At 41.9% G+C, this 15020-nt stretch overlaps 1 protein-coding gene across 4 annotated transcripts in view; it reads left to right on the plus strand.

Moving 5' to 3' along the window:
* FILIP1 (filamin A interacting protein 1) overlaps positions 1-15020 on the plus strand; it is a 79699-nt gene that overhangs the window by 32651 nt on the left and 32028 nt on the right. For all 4 annotated transcript variants that reach the window (XM_081904856.1, XM_081904854.1, XM_081904855.1 and 1 more), the window contains one exon: positions 6587-6865. In XM_081904856.1, the coding sequence (XP_081760982.1) occupies positions 6593-6865 (273 nt within the window). In that variant the 5' untranslated portion in view covers positions 6587-6592. Of the gene's footprint in view, positions 1-6586; positions 6866-15020 lie in introns of those variants that run through there.

Consider the following 15020-nt stretch of genomic DNA (forward strand, 5'->3'; position numbering starts at 1 on the left):
AACCAAACAACAATGCTATTACCAGGCTCTGACCTAAATAAAAACATGAGAAGAGCCTGTTGCATCAGGTCAACGTCCCATCTGGTCCAGCATCCTGATCTCATGTCTTTGCCTCTGTCTTACCCTTCTCAGCTTAAACAAGTGCTGGTGTAACACTCTATGTATCAGTTCTCACAGAGGAATACAGTTATTGCCTGTGGAAGAAGATGGGTCTCTGCAAGAGCTGTTGAATATTACCTTACTGGGGTTGGAGAATTAGAATTAAGTTTCTGCACAAAGTGTGGCAATGATATAATATTTTGATGGGGAAGTTGACAGATAGGGCAGTGGAGCCAGAAATTAGAGCCAACAGCTGTGTATATTCCCAGCATGTTGTGCTGACCACATAAGGTGACATCAGCAAGTTCTTGCCATATTGAACCAAGACAAGACATTACTGTGGGAAGAGTAATGACCATTAAAAGCTGTGTGAGAGTACAGTGAACAAATGCATGGTACACTTGGATGACAGTACAGAGTCAGTTTCCTACTGACAATAGAAAAAATGGCAAAAGTTTCCTAATACTGAGGATTAGCCATTTCAAGAGCAAAGGAAGCCTTTTGTAGGCAAGCTAATCTATCTGGTAACTTGCCAGATACATTCCTGCTGAAGATGTCATCCTTCTTTGCTGACGATGAAGCAAATTTTGGAACAAAATACAGTTTGTTCATATTAAGCTAAACTTCAGGAGCCATGCTCACAGATGAATGTGATGACATAAAGGAGGAGAGAAAAAGTAAGAAACATCTTACATATACAGAGCTACCTTAAAATGGCTTTCCTGTTGTTCTGCTCCATGCCTCTTTAGTAGAGTGTGGAAACTTGAATTATCAGGATAGCCCTAACCATGTCTGTCATTCATTCCTGCGTCAGTGACCAAATGGTTGTCAGTTAAGCTGATTGCATGTGACTTGAACATTCCTTGCCAGGCAGGAATTGTGCTTTTCAGTGGGTACCATGCTGCCATGATACTGTAAGACCCAGCCTGGAAAATGTTGGACTAAGACCTGAGAGTCTGGGTAACTTTGGACAAGTCACAGTCTCTCAGCCTAACCTACCTCACAGGGTTATTGTGAGGATAAAATGGGGAGGAGGAGAACCACAAGCTCTTGGTGGAAATATGGGATATACAGTGGTACCTCGGGTTAAGAACTTAATTCATTCTGGAGGTCCGTTCTTAACCTGAAACTGTTCTTAACCTGAGGTACCACTTAGCTCATGGGGCCTTGCGCCACCACCGCACGATTTCTGTTCTCATCCTGAGGTAAAGTTCTTAACCCAAGGTACTATTTCTGGGTTAGTGGGGTCTGTAACTTGAAGTGTCTGTAACCCGAGGTACCACTGTAAATGTAACAATCAGTGCTATTTTTCTAGAGAAAGAGGTGCCGGGACTCATCATGAACACCTCCCTTGTTCCCTTATAATGGCAACGGTGCCATTGAGAGTTGCTAGAACTGAATTTCAGAGAGCTTCAGGAAAAATGTGCTACCACTGGTGAATTGGTACAGATTTTTTCATCTGATCAATTTCATCTGAAATCAATTTCAGCTATGGACACTTCAACTTCTCTCATATGAACATATTTGCATTCTATTAAAGCAGTAGAATTGGTAGCTATTTTGATGCCAATGAAAACAGGAGATGGGAACAAGGGGTTATTACTTACACCACTGTTAGGTTAAGCCAATTCATAGAAATGAGGTGCTAGTCAAAGCCAGCTTGTCTAACTGACATGTGCCTCTCCGCTGGCTTCCTATCTATATGTAATTCCGACCAGCCTCTTTATCTGATTCTACAAGTATTACTGATGCCACAGCATTATCTGATTTGGCCTGTTTTCCCAAGAGCTCTGATGAGTATATATCTTACACTAGATGAAAGAAAACAAGATTAGGTTGATCCTCTTCTGACATCCTCCATGTCAGCAAATTCCATGGAAATATTTCTTTCTGATCTCTGCAAAACCAATGTAGAAGTCATGTAATTAAAAGCACACATGTTGATAATTATTGAAAATTGAAGCACTGTTTCCCAGAACAACAAAGGTTTAAGTAAATAACCAGAACACTCATGTACCTACCACATAAAATGAGACAAAAATTCACTGCCTTGAAGAGTTACACAATATTTTCTTCATACTGTTGAAAACAACGTAAACACTAACCTTTTAATTTTTAATTTCCCCCTTTACTTTTATCATCTTGGGTGTACGATATATATCCAATTTTACATATGAGAGTGGCTTTTGGTGGTTTGTGCATATTGTATGCAAAAGGATGCTGAGGTAGTGTAGCGTTGGTAAAATTATTATTGCCAGGCTCATTCAGTCATGAATTTGCAGCATTTACCAAATGAGATGCTTTAAAGCAATGTAGTTATCTGGCTGCTTTTAAAAAAGAGTGCGAACTGCTTACTGTTAATAATGCTGGTTGGGTATATGTTTTGTTCTGGAACAACTTTGATTAGCCACATCAATGAAGAAACCAGGTTTTGTTTGTCCTGTTCTGTTTTCATGCTTGGAACACCATGAAATCAGTGTTCTTGTAATATTTCCCCTCGCCCCTTTTTGCATCTAATCTCTCCTGGTTCCACTTTACTGGAATTCTGCACAGATTTCCTTGTGGGGGGATGAAGAATTTGAAGCAGTGCAAGTCAAAAATCCATTCTGTGTGCCAAACCAGCAAATTCCATTTGTTTATTTCTCATACTTCTTTCATTTCACTCGTATGCAAATATCTAAAATAGCAAGTTTGCTATGTTGATTTCCCTCTCATCTTTTGTTACCAAGTTAGCACAATCTACCATAATTTTTGAACTCTCAATTAAATAATGTGGAACAGAGATGGGAAGATTTCAGGCTTGTAGGATCTAATTTGCTTTTCTACTTGGAACCTTGTGGTACATGTATTTAGGAGAGAGTGTGTACTTAACACATGACTCTAAAACATGATTATGAGAGGTGAAAACTTTCCCAGAGAAGCAGTCAAGCATCATACTATTGTGTGCCTAAACAGGTTGTTCACATCACACCGATGGTTTATTTGGGACAATCAATAGAGCATCCATTTATAACAAAACAAAACAAAAAGAATCATAAGTCATATGTTGGCTAATATGGTGCAGCATAAACATAAAATCACAGGTGCATTTAAACTCACAACTTAACACATTTATACTCCCAACCTAAAGAAATCAGAGATGCTAATCTCCAATATAAATAAAGCAGGGGAATTATGAAATTCCTAGAAAACAGAGAAAGATCGCAAAGTGCAATCTCCTGTGCTTGGAGAGGCTCTTGAAGCTTTTGATTATGATATGCATGTGAAACAGCATGCATGGAAGTGCAAAAGTATTTGCCTGACTATGTGTGAACCAGAGAAAAGTCAGGTCAAGCATTCTCCCATTACACGCCAGATACCACTGTTCAGAGCCAGGTGCACTCTAGTAGCTCTGGAGGGTCGACCTCCTCGTAGGATTAAGAGACAGGCTGCCTCTGAGCACATGCTCAGTTCAGGAATTGGGCCCAGTTACAAAGTGAAGCTCAGAGACATTCCTTACATAAATCCACTCCTGGTTTTATCCCCAAGCTTTTTTGTGTTAGAGCATTCATTCTGTTGTAGTCCATGGAATAGAGCTATTGGTCATGTTGGGAGCGTGTGGTGCCCATAGCAATTTCTCCTGTTTGCAAATGTGCCATCAGGCCCAAGCAAGTTGGCAATCTTTGTACTAGGAGATCCTGCTCAGCCTTCCCCCAAGAACTGCTCACCAATAAAAATGTACTGCTCATCAATAAAAAGCACGTTCTACAATCATTAAGTAATTGGCCGACCCACCCTTAAACTATGTGAAATCTCCAAATAGGTTACTATGTGATGTTCATGTCACTTACTGATGGGGTGGAGTGAGATCTCACAAAACATCTGAGTCACCATGAGAGCCAAGTACTTTTTCCTGAAAAGGAAGTAGACTGAAATGCTCATGACCTATTACAGTTCAGTAGCAAATTGAATTGGCCTGAAAGGAAACATTGGCCAATGTTTATTTTTCCACCACAATCCTGAGACACCAAGTGTTTCCTAAACCCCACAGGTATTGTTCACGTTCATAATAGATATTTATTTTTAGAGTGGGGGCACAGATCTTCTAAGAGAGAAAAATGCCACTGGTTGAGTGAGGATATTCTGCTTAGGTATTCAAGAGCCTAGGAGCCAGTGGGTTGGATTTCAGTGGGACCAACTTAGTCTGAACCCATAAACCTTCATATGATCATTTCCCTAATGGAAATAAGGCTACAAAGAAGAACTCTGTGCTTGATTTTTCTCCTTCAACTGGGGCAAATAAAATGGTGAAGCAGCTACAGAGCTTAAGGATGGCAATGGAGAAGGAAACAGGGTATTGGAAACTACAATAGTACATGGTAAGCTGCCTTATCGCAAGTTAGACCTTGGTCCATGCAGGCTATCTCAGTATTGTGTATAATAAATGGCCACAAACTAGTTTCAAGTGAGGTCTTTTTTAGCCTCTGGAGATGCAGGGTGGGGATTGATCCAGAACCTTCTGCATGCAAAGCATCTGTTCTGCCCCTGAGTTAAAGCCCTTCCAGCAATAATGTTTCACAGTTGCATGGCACATACTGAGAGCTCAAAATGCTACGCACATGCTTTATATCTGTAATCCTTATTCAAACAGCTCTGTTAGGAAAGACAACAGCATTAGCCTTGTATTGCAGATGTGAGGCTCAGGATGGAGAAAGAGTGGTTTTCTGTGGCTCACAGCTACTTCTACCAGGGAAAGCTTACTGAATTCATTGAAACTACAGCACTGTGATAATGATGGAAATTTGAGAAGTAATAAGACCTATGTTTAGGAGACAAGCATAGCACTGGCTAACTGTAAGCCCTTCTCTGCTCTGTTGTTGTTTAGTCGTTTAGTCGTGTCCGACTCTTCATGACCCCATGGACCAGAGCGCGCCAGGCACTCCTGTCTTCCACTACCTCCCGCAGTTTGGTCAGACTCATGTTTGTAGCTTCAAGAACACTGTCCAACCATCTTGTCCTCTGTCATCCCCTTCTCCTTGTGCCCTCAAACTTTCCCAGCATCAGGGTCTTTTCCAGGGAGTCTTCTCTTCTCATGAGGTGGCCAAAGTATTGGAGCCTCAGCTTCATGATCTGTCCTTCCAGTGATAACTCAGGGCTGATTTCCTTCAGAATGGATAAGTCTGATCTTCTTGCAGTCCATGGGATTCTCAAGAGTCTCCTCCAGCACCATAATTCAAAAGCATCAATTCTTCGGCGATCAGCCTTCTTTATGGTCCAGCTCTCACTTCCATACATCACATCTCTGCTCTGTAGTTTCCCCCAAACAGATTTGTTAAAGTGCCTTAGGATTTACAATGTCACTATTAATCTGGCCTTATTAAATTCCTCATGGAGACTAGATGGTCAGTTGCACCAAACCATGTTGTCCTGTGTATGGTTGACAAGTCAGATATGATTGCAAGCATCAAACTGAACATTAAATTCAGAGGAAGAGGTTATTAAGAAAAGATCAAAATAATATTATTTTCACTATGCATTTGCATGTTTTTGGTCTTCATAATCACTGTAATTAGATTAAGTGCCTAATTAATATTACAGAGGGTTTTTTTTTTCTTGCGAAAAACATTGCAAGAACAGAGACAGAAGAGGATAACATGGTGAGATTTTAAGCCACAGAGGATAATGGTCTTTACTGATTGGTTCAAGAGAGGAGCTTCTACATCTTACAATAGTTTAGGAGAGGCTGAGAGGTGCAGTTGGAGAGAAACTGGTAATGATTAGGTGGATGAAAGCCTTTTCTGAGGGCAGGAAAGCTACATAGGAAAATGGAAATTATGAAGGGAGGGAAGGAGAGAAGTATGAAATTGTGACAAATGTTGCATGTGAGAATGAAAGCCAGAAATTGAAAATATTTGTATGGACAAAAATATTAAATATTCTGCAGTGGGAAACTTGGGGGGAAGCTACAGTTTTGTATGGTCTTGCCAAGTCCTTTTAGTGACTAAGGAACTTGTTGAAGAGCTAAGCATTTTAATTGTTGCCAAAACTGAATATGGCCCTGTTATTGGAGGCTGCAATCTGGTACCAACTTACTTGGGAGGAAGTTACACCAAACTTAATGGGGCTTACATCTGAGGAGACTTAGGACTGCAGCAATAGTTTTGCCATCTTCCTCCTTCACTTTTAAAATGGTTGCCTCTCATAAAGTTTGGCAAAGTTCTGTTTCATTGTGTATGGCTGACTGACAACTGCAGTGAACCTGCGTGGATGCTTAAATGAGATATCAAAGTACTTTCTGCAGAATTTCATCGAAAAAGGTGTTGTTTATAATTATTATGAAAGTATCTTACTTAAAAAAAAAAGAATAATACATTGTTACTGGTTTGGAAGTTCCTGTGCAGGTGGCGTAAAAATAAACAAATATTTTCCCACATGTTTTCAATTTTTCAAATAAAACTAAAAGCCCTAGCATTCAATTTTATTTTATTTTTGGTTTTGTTTTATCCAGGTCAGGATGAGATCCCGAAATCAAGGTGGAGAAAGCTCATCCAACGGGCATTTCTCCAAGTCAAAGACCATTATAAGCAACACAGAAAACCAAAACCTTCCGGAAGATGCAAAGAAAAAGAACAAATCTAACCGGAAAGAAGATGAAGGCTCAGGCTCAAGCAACGTCAAGCAGCACAGCAGACTGCCAGGTCCTAGTGAGCGGAAAAGCAAGAAATCAATAGATCTTTCTAAAGAGGACTTGATCCGTCTCCTTAGTATAATGGAAGGAGAACTGCAGGTATATCAGAAATTCTCTGCCCCTCTATTTTTAAATATTTTTTGCTTCTATGTTATAGAAGACATTTGTGCCTTGGCATATATAATTCAGAGTTCCTGTGTACATGTGCCATATAATCCAACCATTTTGAAGACATATGTCTGGGCTCCTTTGGTAGGAAGGCTTTATAAAAAATTAATAATGAATGAATGAATGATCTTAGGGAGAACACTTGGACTCTCCTTCAAAGGCATAAAGTCCCAGTTGACTTGGAAGAAAGGAGAAGCTGAGTCTCCTCTCTGAGGTCAAGAAAGATTGAAGGCCAAACTACATCCCTGTGATCTCTGTAAAGGAAATGAGAGCCCAGTTAGTCAGCATCTAAGTCTGTATGACTCCATCTGTCTCATAACAGCATCCAAAAATCACTAATTAGGAAAGAAAGAAAAAATCCCATTGTACAAGACAGCATCACACAAACAGAACAGGGAAGCCTTTTGCCAGAAAATACACAGAAACATATAATACTTCTCCGCCCAACAAAAGCAGTACTGAAATTCAGCACCTATTATACCAGCATTTGTTGATATTCTCAGGGGGAAGGAGCTATTGAAATGAATAGACTGAATGATCCACAGGGTGGTTGTGTGTCTGTTTTAAAGAAACTATTGCCCCCCAAACCTCCCCCCACCCCATGATGACTCCATGATGTCAAATCAATGGATAGAGTGGCCCAGATGATAATAAGCAAAAGGTGAAGAGTCTGGCAGGACTGCCCAGCTATTGCAGTGACCTAATACAGTGGTACCTCGGGTTACAAACTTAATTCGTTCCGGAGGTCCGTTCTTAACCTGAAACCATTCTTAACCTGAAGGACCAGTTTAGCTAATGGGGCCTCCTGCTGCCACTGCACCACCAGCAAGCAATTTCTGTTCTCATCCTGAGGTAAAGTTCTTAACCGAGGTACTACTTCCAGGTTAGCGGAGTCTATAACCCGAAGTGTTTATAACCTGAAGCGTTTGTAACCCAAGGTACCACTGTACATTGTAGCATGTTATATATGCTTTTCTTTTCCTTTGCTGTATGCAGTCAACTCCTTGCTCGGTGTTTTGAATTATGGAGCTTTAACCATAGTCTTTTCTCTCTGGGTCTTCCTATACGAAGAGCCAACGGATGACTAGCCCTGCAGCTGTTTTTAGTGTACACTAATGCCAGGCATCTGCAAACAAATCTTTATACATTTTGCGGTGATGAAACAGGGAGGGGCTAGCTTTGCTATCAGAGTTTATCCTGTTGTGGAAGAAGGCAGCTGGATTTTTATAACGTGGTTGAAAAATTCACTGAAATGTTCACTGGGTGAGGGGAGGTAGGAGGCAGGAAGAAGCACCACCTGACCAAAATAGATAAGGAAAGGACCTTTCGAACACATGAGGCACGAGATAGGAGAGGAACCTCCTGCTAACAACACAAGCGCCACCCAGATACCTCTTCAGATACCATAGGGCTCCAATTCCCATCAGCCCCAGCCAGCACAACCAATAGCAGTCCAGCAGCATCTGGTTGAACTAGCTACCTCATTCTCCTTCCAAAATAAACGAAACCAGGCTAACCGACAGCAGGGATTTTTCTTCGCTAGCAGTTACAAATGGAAGGATAGTTTTGCATTAAACAGTCATCATGTCACAACAGAAGCACTTGCTAGGACAATGCACACGATATGACTGATTTAGTCATAAGCAGGGGTGCCTGGTAAGGGGGGTAGGGGACAGCCCCCCAAATATTTTAAATGAAGTGGCCAGGCCTCTTCAAAGTTCTGTGGTGGTTTCTCACAGCCCTACCTGGTAATGCCAGCAATTTAACGCTATTCCATTGGCCTATGGCCCTTTCCTACGGTATAATTGCTATGCCATAGTGGAGCACCTCTGCTTCCTTTGCTGTGTGAGGGAACGTGTGTCTGTGTGTGCTCAGAATAAAGGAAATCTGACACAATAATGCCATTCATCACATACCTCTGTGTTCTTGCATTGCCTATCAATAGATATCGATAGATTATCAATTGGTCTTCTTTTCAGGTGCAGGCCACACGGCTTTCGCAAAATATATGCCTTCTTAATGAGAACAAATGCAAAACAACCAACTTGGAAAGGATTTGCCTTTCTAGTTTTGTGTGTATCTGGTTTAAAGGCTCCACCTGTTGGCCAGCTCAAATGGAACAAGTGCTGCACATCAAAGTACTGCTGTTCCTGTCTTTTGCTCAGTAGGCATTTAACTTGATTTTCTTTTTTTAAAAAAATAACAATTGACATCTTTAAAAATGCCATTAGATTCTTGCCAAACAAGTGTGTCGTTGGGCATATTCCCATCAGATATCAACACTTTGCAAGGAACTTTGCAAATTAAATATGTGGCAATAAAAAATGAGGGACAATTTGCATTCTTAGTTATGATACTGCCACCAAAATTATGTGGGAACTAAATTAAGTCCAAAACCCATTTTACTGACGCATCTGTTTACCACAAAATAAATACTTGTGCTGCTCTTCTTAAGTGATCAGTCAGGGATTTACAATAGCTCAGGCATAGGAAACCTGTAAGCCTCTGGATGTTCTTGAACTCCCAATTCCTGTCAGCCCCAACTAGCATGGGCAATAATCCGGAATAATGGGACCGGATCTGGAGGACCACAATTTGCCATTCCTGCTGTAGATGAAACTAGGCCTGGATGGTGTGGAGGGGAGAGATTTTACAAAGGGGAAGGCTCCCCCACTGAGAAGGCTCTCTCACATGACACCACAATGCGAGCAGCAAGCCTCAGCCAGAGGTTGTAGAGTCAAGAAAGCACAGCCAGTTTTATGGGGAGCTAGGCCTTGAAGTGGGCTTCACTACGCTATGACTTGTGAACGTTCCTTGCACATATAAACAGTGGAATAACTCAGTTGGTAGAGCATGAGACTCTTAATCTCAGGGTCATGGGTTTGAGCCCCACGTTGGGCAAAAGAGTTCTGTGTTGCAGGGGGTCGGGCTAGATGACCCTCGGGGTCTCTTCCAACTCTACAATTCTATGTTTCAAAATACAACAGGCCCAATCCTTTCGTGGTTACTACTTTTTTGCAACTCAGTATGACCTCTTGGTACTTGTACACTATTTGTGTCTTCTACTCTGGTATCTGTATCCAAGCAAGACATGGACCACCCAAAGCTTGCCTTTTTTCCTGTCTCCTGTGTGTGTTTATTCAGTGATTCATTTAGGTAACACTGGCTTGGATCCAAGGAAGCATTTGAGAGAGTGGATGGCGCTTTCACTTGCGCAAAGGGGTGGTGGTCTTGGATTTCTGCCGTTTCCTCCACACAGCTGCAGCCCCCAGGCCACATCAAATGCTGTTCTGGAGTATGACCCTAACTCTCAAGAGAAGCTTCTTTTTCGGGTGGCGGGGAGGGGATGAGGCTGCAGGAAAGCCTCTTTCCATGAGCAGAGCAGAACTCACAGTTCCCAGGCTCTACACCTCTCTGTGAGAAATTTGATTCTTAATCTAAGGGCAAAGCTAGACCTGACTATGTTAGATGTAATCAGTTTGACAAGGCATGTCTGTGATTTTTGGTTAGCAAAAATGTAAGCAGGGATGGTGAATCTGTCAATATCAGTTTCTCTCAGTTTCTCAGTCTTAAGTTCCGTTATCCACCTCTTTTTATTTTAATGTCTTTGTGAAAATTCACCAGCATTTTAGCACAAATTTCTCCTTATAAACACATTTGCATTCAGTTTCCCCAATACACATTTTTTTGCAATGCATTTTTGTATCTTATTTTCAGTAATATGTGATTTTAAAAAAATGCATACTTTACCCCCAGTACATGCTTTTTTGAGCATGCCTTGGCTGCAGAAATGTATTGCAAAATTCAGAGATGTGCAAATTTTGAAAGGAGGGTTGCATTATGGTTCCCATGTGGTTTTGGGAAGTATGAGTTAGGTAGATTCACCTTTCAGTGAGAGATGAATCGATTTTTTCCACCATCCCAACACAAGGGGCCCTGAGGTGAAATGCGACCAGAGTGTGGAGGAGGGGGGGAGGTTAACCCTTTGCCCCTGCTGCAGTCCTGGTTGGAATCAACACACACACTTGCAGGTCACAAAGGGAGGAAAGCTTCTGGTGCCAATGAAAGCTTTTCTCCCATTGCAAATTTATTTTGTTTAAAGCATTTCCAAACCACTTAATATTTCAAAATTTCTAAGTAGTAAGTTCTATGTACAATATAAAAATGATGCCTTTTAAAACCAAAGTACAGCTTAACACCAAGGAAACTGTGTAACAACATATAGAAGCAACTAAAACAGAAATTCAAGGGATTAATACATGGAAGTCAGGTTGCTCAGAAGGGAAGGTGGCCCTCAAGCTGCAGAATCTTCCCCACCCTTGCTCTATCCACACCTCCCGAACTTCACAGCTGCAGTAGTTGTTCCCCCACCCAGTTTTCCATGTTCACTGTGAGAATTGTGTCCTCCCCCCAATTCAATGGGATGGCAAAGAAGCTGCACTGCTGCAGGAAGCTGGATAATCTGAAGGACAAAACAGGCAATATATTAAGTTTTCAATGTGTAGTTTTTTCCCCTTTTAACAATGCCAGTTCCTTGGGATTGGAAACTCAGGATTAAAGGATTGCCCCAGAGCCTTGTTCTTCTTTCCTTCTTCTTCTTCCTTTGGTCTTGGTCAAATGGCTGCAGGCTTTACTCAGCATCATAACACAGTTACTCGACTTGAGCACAACCAACAGATCCCCTTGGGCGTCCTTTCGTCTTCCAGAGAGCCTCCAGCAATCGCTGGAAAAGAGAATAACACTGCTCTGGTTCCCCTCAGCAACTCCAGCCGCTGATAAACCTGATGGACACAATATCTGCAGATGGCTAAATTTGGCCATGAGAGCATTTATAATAACTGGTGAGGGCAAACGCGAGTCAGCTGGTTTGTCCATTGTGATGCCTTAATTCCTGAAGCATGTAAGACATATCGCAACACACTTTGATCTGTGTACATAATCTACATTGACCTTTCGATTTTGCTTCTTGTAATGCCAAGGATCACGGAACCGTAGGCTTGCGACTAACCTTCCCCTTTGGTGCGATAATAGAGAACAAGGCTCCTTTTCAGTGTCAACAAAACAAGAAATGATATCTTTCAGCCCTTAAAAAGTCTGACAACATCAAGCAGTGTATATAGTTAATTCCTGGTCATGGGAATTTGCTGTCCCCAGGCCAGACTACAGATAATGAATTATGTCAGTGAAAAGGCTCTGGTGGCCGGTTCTTTTCACAGAAAAAGTGACATCATCTGTGCAGCTCTCTGGCAATAAAGCCGAACCAAAAGCTATATGGCAGGAAATAACAGACAGATGTCTTCCAGGGTGCATTTGATCTGTTTCAAAGCCTGATGTAAGAAGTAACAAAGTGGGGCTCTGCTGCATTGCCGCGGTTCTCGCCTCCTCATTTTGTCTTCTGAACGTTTGGAGGCAAAGCCCCCAGCCCCATTGGAAGTGCAGTTTAAATATATAGTTGCATACACACACACACACAGAGAGAGAGAGAGAGAGAGAGAGAGAGAGAGAGAGAGAGAGAGAGAGAGAGAATAATATAATAGGCTCACTGGTTTAGATCAGCGGTCTGTCTGGCCCAATATCCTGCCTTTGACATCAGACTTTATTAGTTGCTTGAGGGTGTGTGCAAGCCAGCACAGCATTATTATGTAACAGAGTTAGTCCATTCATTGAATTGGTATAACTGGTACTTCACTGGGCTATTCATTTGTCTCTCCTGAATAAGCAACAGGGATGTTGTTGTGTGCTGATACATGGGAAAAAGTTTTAACTGTATATTTTATCTTTTAAAAAGCCATCTAAGTAGTGGGGTGTGCCTGGTGCTGCCTGGGAATCTGTAGAAGCTATTTTTTTAAAAATGGATTGTGTAATTCGTGAGTTTGGATATGTCACACCAAAAACCGGGCAAAGTCACAACACAGGTCCTCCATCTTGATTAAAAATGGTGCCCAGCACCCAAACTTTGATGAAGACTGTAACCCCTGCACCTCGTGAACCCTCATGCTGAGTTTGGTGACAATATCTTGAGAGGCGCCCAACAAATGGACAAAGTCACATTTTTGTCCACTATCTTGATTCAAAATGGCACCCAGAAACCAAACAGTGACAAAGCCTGCCACCCACACCTCAGAAACCTTGATGCCAAACTTGGCATTGTCATCTCGAGAGGTGGGTGGACAGACAAGCAAACCACTTTCCAAATATATAGTACAGTACTTAACCCGAGGTACCACTGTAGATGCAAGTGGAGAACCTCGAGCCTAGGGGCTGAATGTGAGCCTCAAGACCTCTTCATCTGGCCCTTGAAACTCTCCCCAGGTCACATCCCTCACAGGCCTTGCTCCATACCCAGAATTAGCTGTCCTTGAGGCCTTATAATGCCTCATGACTAGATGGAGGATGGAAAGTGGCCTTTGTGAGTGTGTGTGGAAACTCACATACTGTAGAAAAGAAACATTTGCATGTTTTTCTCTGCCTGCATTTGCTGCTGGCAGACTCCAGAAAGTTGCTCAGAAGCAAATACAGTCCTCAGGTTGAAAAAGGTTTCCTACCCCTGTATTGCATCAGGGCCGGTTCAAAATATGAGGCGTGCCTGGGCAAAGCATCATCTAGTTGGCCTTCTGTTGTGTTGATGGGCTCCTTGGATTTTCTTGGTGGCAGCAGCACTCCAAAGGTGGAAGCCGCCACTTAAATTTCCCACAAAGCCCCGGGATACCCAATATTCCAGTGTATTGTGAGAAATTAAAATGGAGACTCATGGTCCCAGTTTTTCATTGTGAAGTGTCTAGGACAGCTTTTAGTGGTGGTGGTGAACAACCCTGTGGGGAGTCCAGAGGCCCTAGCAGCTGCCCCAGAATACTGAGCCTGTATTGCATGTAGGTATGTTGTCAACATGGATGATGAACATCTGAAAGACACATGCCATACTAGCCTAAATTGCCAAAAACTGAAGAGAACTTCTTTTGGCTGTGAGAGATAATGTTTGCAGCTGCCTGAGAACAGGCACCTGAAATCCCTCAGAGGGCTACCTTGTGAGTTTTTATTTACGTTCTGTGTCAGGCCCAGTGCACAGAGTCCTTTAAAATTTAGAAAATGTACCACTGGTATGACCACAACACTGCATTGGGGATCCATGACCTTATCTTATTTCTGATCCTAGTACGCAGCAGCTGTTGCACTATTAATAAACTGAATGAGGACTACAGAGTGCTCATGTCCAGAGTTTGACAGTTACAGGTGTAGCATAATCAGAAGAAAAAGTCTGGACTTAGTAAACTTTGATCCCCTGTTTCATGGTGCCTGTAGTCATGTACCCCAAGGGCTTGGCGAGCCATCTTGGGAAGTTAATAATATCCAATAAATCTTGAATGATTTCATGAAGAACTTTATTTATGAGTGGTGCTATTTGTCTTTAGCATTGCTAGGCTCTTTCCATGTGCAATGGTCATTATATAATTGAAGTAACAGATCTCTTTTAACAGCAGAGTTCAATTATTATCTTACACGGCTCATCAGTCAGCTAGGAAACAAAGTTGTTGGTGGCTAAAAGGCAATGATGCTTTTAAGCAAAGAAACAGTTGGGCTTCATGAGCATCTTATACTGAACCTAAAATTAACTAGTTAACGGGCTGTTGCTTCCACCCAGGGAATGCTCAGATTGCTGATGGTTAAACAATTATGTATGTGTTGCAAATCAGTACTTTTAACCCAAATAATTACTACAACAGCATCCTATGCAAAGCAGGTATGCCAGAGCTTTGAAGACAACATGCTAGGGACTAGGAATGCTTTCCTGGATCAGACCAGAGGCCCATCTAATCTAACATTCTCTTTCTAACAACAATTAGTAATTCTTTTCTGGAAGCCCAGCATGCCTAGGTTCTTTCAACTAGACTACTATCATGTGTTCAGTGTGGGGCTGCTCTTGAAAGCTGTTTGGAAGGCACAATTACCGGTAGTTCAGAATTCAGCAGCTGGATAAATAGCTACAAGGAGTATATAATTTCAGTTCTTTATGAGCTCTACTGGTTGCTGATCTCCCCTAGGCTTCCTCTTTCTCTGGGGCCTTCTGAGGCTTAAAAGACATCAGCCT

The sequence above is a fragment of the Podarcis melisellensis genome, assembly GCF_964234715.1.
Source record: "Podarcis melisellensis genome assembly, chromosome: 3".
NCBI lineage: Eukaryota > Metazoa > Chordata > Lepidosauria > Squamata > Lacertidae > Podarcis > Podarcis melisellensis.